Here is an 8,059-nt window from a genome sequence, read left to right as displayed (position 1 = left end):
ACTATATCCTATTTATGATTTACAAAATATGAATAGAGTGTCCCGCTTTTAGGTCTTTTCTTCCTCTCGCGCTTCGCGCTCGCATCAATTGTTTAGTTATACATACCTATCCCATTTATTAATACAAAAAGTGCTTGGAATTACCATATTTTTAGGTAGGAATGTCAAAAATTTTGCTCGCGCTTCGCGCTCGCATTATTGAAATATATCATTTTCGTGGGTAACTGTAAGCAGTCTTTAACAGGTCCTTTTTCGATAATGCTAGAACAGTTAATAAAAATTTCTGCTCGCGCATGGCGTTCGCAGTAACCATCTAGTTACATACGAATCTTGTTCAGGATCACACATAACATTGCCCAGGATATTAAATTTTCAGGAAAAAACACATAAAAAAATCACTCGCGCTTCGCGCTCGCACTTTTTATAAGGCTTATGAGATTATTTCATGCTTATGTTGTTTTATAAGAATAAGACTAAGAAGTGACTGATAGGGGAAAATAATAGGTGAAGATAATTTCGGGCCCCGTCCCCTATTGGCGAAAGTCGGAACCGCCCTTGTAACACATACACACACACACACCGGAAAAAATGGTGCCCCCCCCTGAGCAAGGACCCCCCAGTGCCCCCCAGGAAAAAATCCTAGCTACGCCACTGGCGGGCCGTCAACGTGTCGATCGAATCATATGTCTATATAGATGTCAATTTAAAAAATATGGTGCAAGTTAAACCTTATATGAAATAAATGTTACTTGATAAGGAAAATTATCAAAGTTATCTTTGGATGGACCAGAGGAGACCTGGTATCCCTTCAAAAGAACACATTATTAAAGATCAATTCCATCCCAGAAAAATGTTAATTTGAATAAACAGAGAAAAACAAACTAGCATAACACTGAAAATTTCATCAAACTCGGATGTAAAATTGGAAAATTATGACATTTAAAATTTCACCTATTTTTCTCAAAACAGTGATATACAAAATCCAGTGACATGTAAATGAGACAGTCGATGATGTCCTTCACTCACTATTTCTTTCGTTTTTTGTTGTTTGAATTATACATTTCATTTTTTTTTACACTGGACCAACTTTACTGAACCATATAGTATTAAGCAATGCTAGTTCCACAATTTCAGGGAGGAGTTAATCATTGTTTCACTTGACAGTGAGGAGAAAAATTAGAATATTTCATGTAATAAAATACAAAAGAAATGGTGAAAATATAAAAGGTTTGACAAGGCCCATTTAGTTGATTGTGTCCGACCGACAAAGAAAGTTATCGAAGTCAATTCAATTATTGGTTAAACTTAAAATTTATTAAAATCAACCTTTATTCTCTGACGCACACGTCATCTATCACCAGCAAAATCTATTTTGAATTTGAACATTCCTGTTTTAGAGTGTAGTAGATATCGAGGTTTACAAAATGATGGTTCAAACAGAGAGAGAGAGGAGAGAAAAACTGGAGAGAGATAGAGGGGGGGGGGGAGAAATAAATATAGCGAAAGAGATAAGTACAAAGAAAGAGATAAGTATATAGAAGACAGCTGAGTTGGTAGACATTATATAACTCTGAGAAAAATGATTCCATTGATATAGAAACAGTTACAACCATGGATTGCTTTTATGGCTTTGTTTGTTTATAATGCGAGAGTTGACTGCTTACCTAAAACGTGATTATGAATTAATGATAAAGTTAAATAAAATGTTATTACCAAATTCAACTTCGAAGGAATTGCAGCTTTTGGAGGAAGATGCCTGCCGTGATGACGACACTGAAGGCAGCTTTTGTGTCAACTTTGATCAGTCATCAGTTACTTCCATCCACTCTGCCACATCCATCCACTCAGTCACTACCATCGAGTCAATGGTGCTCCGGCAGTCTTGGTCTGCTCCAGCTATTCTTAGCCGAGACAGCCGCCAGACCTTGATGCCCGAAATAAGCCCCAGAGCTGAGGATGAGCCACCCTCTACGTCCTATCCGAGGGACGTGAGGGTCTCTGCACAAGACTTTTTGTCCTACCGTAAGTTGGATAAGCTTTTCGTTTGTTGATTTCAATTGGAGTGTCAAATGAAATATAGATAATCGGATTTGAAGTATTACATGAGAATAACAGAAAGAGAGAGAGAGGAAGAAAACCGAGAAATAAAAAGAAGTTAGTGATTTAAGCAGGCCTCGTAGAACAAGACGAATAAAATTGAGCTGAGGAAAAGGACGAAGGACAAAAAGAAGAGGAAGACAAACAAGAAGAAGAAAGATAAAAAGGGAAGGGGGAAAAGAAAATACGAAAAAAGAAAAAGAAGAAGAGTTAGAACAATAAAGAAAACGAAAGACGAAGAAGAGCAGGAAGATGATGAAGAAGAAAACACTAGCAAAGATGTTGAGAAAAAATAGGAGTGAGTCATAAGAAGAGAAAAAATGTACAAGATGTTTAAAAGGGATGTTTCGATAAAGTCATTGTTATTATTATTTTTTGATTTGCATTCCTTTTCTTTCCTCTCCAAAAGATCGATTCATCAACGATAAGGACAACGATGACGTATCGGTTTTATCTGACGTCGATTACAGTGATGAGCATTACGAGGCTGATGTTGAATCTAACATCGATGATGACAAGGCCTCAATATCCGGCTTTGAGTTTTCAGGGAATATGTGTAAGTATTTAAAAAAAATGGTCGTAATTGTACTTACCTATATATTTCATATTATGCTTGATTGATTAACATGTAAAAGTAAGAAAGGGTTTATACAATTGGATGAGGACAAGAGCGCCGGTAAGGGCGAAATCATGACGGTACATTTTATCTCCTTGGTGAGATCCAAAGAATAGAAGAGGGGGTAATTAAGAAGGGGTACTGATGGACGGAGGGAGGAAGGGAGAGAAGGATGAATCACAAGTTATAAGTTTATTTTATTGATTCCATGTCCAAACATAAATGATTAAAATCAAATATTTTTTAAATAAAATTGATCAAACAAAGAATTACATTGACAATGATGATGAATTCGATGACACTAAAGATGTCTACCTTCTTTGGATACCTTATTCAGAAGAGGTGATAACATTTCTTTATCATACATGTAGTTGTGAAGTATAAATCTTTCTTAACTTTAACAAGACACCGTCAACGTTCATAAGGAGTTCGAGAACCTCGACGATGAGGAAACGGACGATGGGTCCAGTGGAAATATGACCAGCTCAGAGTCAGTGATGGTCAAGAGGTGTGTCCCTGATCAGATTACAAATATCATGGACGCTAATTGGTCAGGTGAGCTATACTCTTACATTGAGCGGCAATTACGAAGATTTTTTGAAGAAGCTCATTCTTTCTGTTTATCTTCTCTCTATTCCTATATTCGCCCTACGTCTCTGTGTTTCTTTTGTATTTTCTCTTTCTCAGCTTCCTCCATCGCTCCCTTTTCTCTCTCCTGCTTCTTCGTTTTCTCTTCTCTCGACATGTATGTGTCGAAATGTAAATGTGTATTTTTTAATGATAATTTCTAAATTCCGATTTTTTTAGTGTGCATGGAAATTATTGAAAACCACAGGTTTCATTCTAAGCACAACTTGTCGCTCTGTTGAAAAGCTACAAAATTAAGTTAATTTTGTCAATCTTTGTTTCAACTAGATGAAGACACCATCTATCCCTCGAGCACATCAGAGGGAAATGACGTCACAAATAACGATGATAAGAACGTTGACGAGGAGAAAGATGTTGGTGTCCCTGGAGAGATCGGAGATCGTATTCTCTTAGGTTTGTCTATCTAAATGATTGGAGAAGATAGGACCGAGAAAGAAAATAGGAAGACTAAAGGAAAATAAAAGGACAAGTGAAGTATAATGAAATGGAGGAGGATAAGGAGAAGGACAAGTAGAGGGAGAACGAGAAGAAGAAAAAGAAGAAGAAGGAGGAGGAGAAAAAAGAAGAAGGAGGAGGAGGAGGAGGAGAAAGAGAAGAAGAAGAAGAAGAAGAAGAAGAAAGAGGATAAGTAGAAAGATAAATTCAAAAGTAGTGAAATGAAAATGTTAAATCATTTTAAGGACATGATGTGTCCACATCAAAAAAAGCAAAGCAAAAAAACCCCCCACAATATTAATACTAATTATGAAAATACTTGTATAGGGGTTATCTTTTTAATCAAAATAGTGTTTCCCTCAATTCTTCATTAAAATATAGATAATTATTCACTGAAAAATATCTACCTTAAGATCCAGGCGTTTTTTATTATTTTTTTTTCTTTGTTTTTTAATCGCACATCCAGACAAGTATCACGACTTCCAATTTAATATCGTGGATGACATCTGGAATGCATGCGGCAACATCTACCAAACAGGACTCCAGATCGTACAGGATATCGTAATGGGAGAACATAAGAATGAGATGGACATCGGTGAGGGACGCACCTTGGTCGATGATGAAGAAACAGGAGATCATACTTCATCAGGTTGGTCAACGATTAGGAACAGAACACATCCCACGCCTAAGCTTTGATGTGCTTAGACTGTTCTACATTATTTTCAATAAATACATTCTGAAAATTAGTAAAACATCTTAATAAATATTTGTCATAATGTGTGTACTGTTGTAATTAGAACAATCTGAAACTAAAAACATAAATAAACAATGCATAATTTGTCGTAGGTTGTAGGTACTCTATAGAGAATAGGGGACGGTGCCATGGTATTTTAATAGATGGGGGAAGATGACCCCAAAATCTGATTGCGTCATTTCTTTTCTGAAATAAAGAGGTATAAAGTAGCACGACCTGAACCTTTCTCTTCTGTACTTCAATTTCTTGTTATTTTCCTTTTCGTTGTGTTCCCCCCCCATACTTGAAAATTCAAATCGTGTGTCTGTCCCCTACAATATTTTATTAATTTCTCTAATATCATGCTGCTTTCTTGTAGGAAGAAAACAAAATCTCAGAGCTGATGAATATTTCCATTTTGTAAAGTCGAAACTATGTCATAATCATACTTTATAGGTGGTTATTTTAAGTTTGGCTTTATTTTTCTGTTAGGTCACCCTGGTCTCTGGGACGTCATCAACTGCATGATCACAGGCGTCCCCTTAGAGAAGAGAGAGAAGTAGGAGGGGAAGAAGGAGGAGAAGGGGGATGCGTAGAGGAAGAGAAGCAGGAGGCAGATGGAGTACGAGGAAGAAGATGACTATAGGGAAAAGAGCACATACGAAGTTGGAGGGGAGAAGGAGGAGTATTCAGTTAGTGGAGCAGAGCTGAGGAGAAGGAAGGGGAGGAGGAGGAGAAGGAGGAGAGAGGTGGGAGATGGTGAGAAGGAGGGCATCAACAACCACTGTGACTAGAAAGGTCATATGAGAACCAGATGATCGTATCTGATCCCAAGGTTTGTGAATCCGATGAATACATAAATGAAAACAAAATTAATGATGTAAATAGAGAGTCAATGGACTTTGAAAATTTAGACATGTTTGCGAAGTTCTGTTTTCAATGAATAAAAATACATGCATGTTGGAAATATATCATATCTTGTTAGAGGAAATTGTACGAGCTAATGCTAATTAAATCTATCAGGCTTTCCATACCAGTATCAGAAAAATTGTTAAATTAACCCCCCCCCCCCGTTTCAACCTAAGTTTGTCTAGTAAAAGGAATTTTGAAAAAAAAACGAATATTAAAATCTTGAACGTTACCAGCATGCTTATCATTCTTTCCAATTTGATTATGTTTTTAAGATTTTTCCCAGAGCACTTGGAGAGGGCCAATTTACTTGTGCCATTGTCTAGAATCAGGATACGGTCTTACAGGAACTTGATGGTTCAAGTGAAACGTTGGCCTTGTATAATGAGGACCGGGGATTTGAAACCTAGCTGGCGCCATTTTCTTCTTACCTGCCACTACGATCAACTGCAATGAAACTACCACATTCTTGCTCTCGAACAAAATAGACAGGTAAGCATCAAGCATCCTTGTGCAATTAGTAATAATTATTAGAGCTGAATTCGATGTCTGTAATTTGTCGTTGTTGCATAGCTATTAAAATATTAGTTCAATTGTGCAATTAATTGAATTCTAATCAAAGTGAATCATTGTGTAAACAATATGAACAATCCTTCTTATTACTCTTTTTGGTGTTTAGAAACAAAAAAAAAAGAAAGAAACGCGAGCAAGGCATCAGCTACAGAGCTACAGCATTCTTCTGAAGTAGATAAAAACCAATAGTTTCTGTCATATCTATTGTGATGTGCGATGATTACCATATCCGGATGAATTCAACCTAAACTGTATCTTTGACATAGGGAGTTGTGTCAATCCATCATTTGAACCCCCGGCATGATGAAGGGAATAAAGAAGCTAAAAATACTTTCAAAATGGTAAGCTATTCTCAAATACTTTACAGTCAAAATACATAATGGATATGGCTATTTCACAGACTGTTTGACAGTGTTGGTTTATCAAAAAGGTTTTTTTTTTATTTAATTGAAAAATGAATCATTCCCACGATACTGATATACATTTCAGAGTGTGGAACCTATACATTTTAAATAATCGAAATTATTACTCGCTTTCTGATTGTTTTGCAGGTCAAGCAAAACCGAGCCATGTTCGACAAGAAATAAGGGGTACACCTATCCCTGCGCCGACTCAATTTTCTATCAAATATAAACTCTGCAATCAATGGTCGCTGTATCTATTCTGAAAGAAAGACGGACAGTAACATGTCAATTCAAATATCGACTTAATCAATTATATAATTCTGAACTGGTTAATCTGGGGATACAGCACTGACAGGCAGTACTAGAGTTGCCAACAAAATAAGAGGGAAACGCGATTCAGATGAGGACAGGCTGGGAAAGACAAGCGCCAAATATTTACCAATCGATTGCGCATCATTATGCTCGCATAAGGAGAATAATAAGTTGACAGGTTTCTTTAATTTTGATTGGCTGAGAAGCATGGTAACTATGGTAACTGTCGTATTGAATAGGAATTGTCAGATAAAATATCTGACGAGTACTTTGATGAAACGCTCCCCAGGATATCAGGAAAGTTTATTCTTTAATAGACACAATTGCAAGCCCATAATTCACACCTAATGTATATTATAAAGACATGGGTTATAACATAAGGGGGGGGGCAACTTTGTATTAAACATTGTGACATATTTATTCAAAATATTGAACCAACACAACTACTGTAGTAATTACCAAACAAGGCTTTACACCCCAGAATTAGCACCGTTTGGCGAAGCCTTCACAAATGCAATAAAATGTCACCCGTCTAAAAAAAACAGTTTTGCAAAACTTTTATTTGATTTGTTTATTTAACAATTACACTGGATGGTGGCTCTGTTACAAGGGGGGGGGGAGTTGCAGGTTCATAAGCTAGCATGTCCTGTTTAAAATTTGATGGGAATGGTACAAATGAAAATAATGAAGAAAGGAGAGCGCTAAACTAGGAAAGAAAGAACGGTAAAGAGGGAGAGGATGATAGATAAGAGAAGGTGATACTTTATTAGAAAGTTATTCGACGTAGAGAGACAGAGAGATAGGTAGAAGTAGGTAGAAGGATAGGGGTTGGGAGCCCCACAACAGGTGATAGATGTATGTGATAAGAGGAGAAAAGGTTTCTTGCAATAAAAAAGGGCTTAGTTCGAAACGTAGAGGGCGATTTGAATCGTTGACCTGAAATCCAATCATACCTTTTGATATGTCCTAAATATTTAAATAGTGAAGTTTTCTCTTCCACAACACACGACGGATTAAAAAAAGTAGTTGTATTCACACTCCATCACTGGCGTGAAGATGGGGGGGGGGGCATTGCCTAGCTCGCTGGCCCACCACCAAGGGGTGACGGAGGGGGTAAAGGAAACAAAGGGAAGGAAGGGGCTAAATAATCATGATATCGCTTTTTCTCATATTATGACAAAATCTATATCAAAATGAGGATTCTTTTTTTTTAGATATAAATTTTGCCCGCTCGCGACCGTATTTTTGGTCCAATATGCGCTACATTTGGCCTTTTATTTTATCATTGTTTTATCATGCAATGTAACTGATGCGTCGTGTCGATGGCTCTTT

General features: G+C 36.9%; 1 protein-coding gene across 1 annotated transcript; it reads left to right on the top strand.

Moving 5' to 3' along the window:
* Nucleotides 1-1,703: 1,703 nt before the first annotated feature.
* LOC121424179 lies at nt 1,704-5,347 on the top strand. The gene is made up of 6 exons (XM_041619789.1): nt 1,704-2,022; nt 2,507-2,653; nt 3,119-3,268; nt 3,629-3,754; nt 4,263-4,445; nt 5,022-5,347. Exons 1-6 carry the CDS (start codon nt 1,704-1,706, stop codon nt 5,090-5,092), a joined length of 996 nt encoding a protein of 331 aa, XP_041475723.1. The 3' UTR covers nt 5,093-5,347.
* The last annotated feature ends 2,712 nt before the right edge of the window (nt 5,348-8,059 follow it).

The sequence above is a fragment of the Lytechinus variegatus genome, chromosome 11 (assembly GCF_018143015.1).
Source record: "Lytechinus variegatus isolate NC3 chromosome 11, Lvar_3.0, whole genome shotgun sequence".
Lineage (NCBI taxonomy): Eukaryota > Metazoa > Echinodermata > Echinoidea > Temnopleuroida > Toxopneustidae > Lytechinus > Lytechinus variegatus.
Note: the sequence above shows the minus strand (reverse complement) of the source record. Positions and strands in the feature narration are given on the sequence as shown.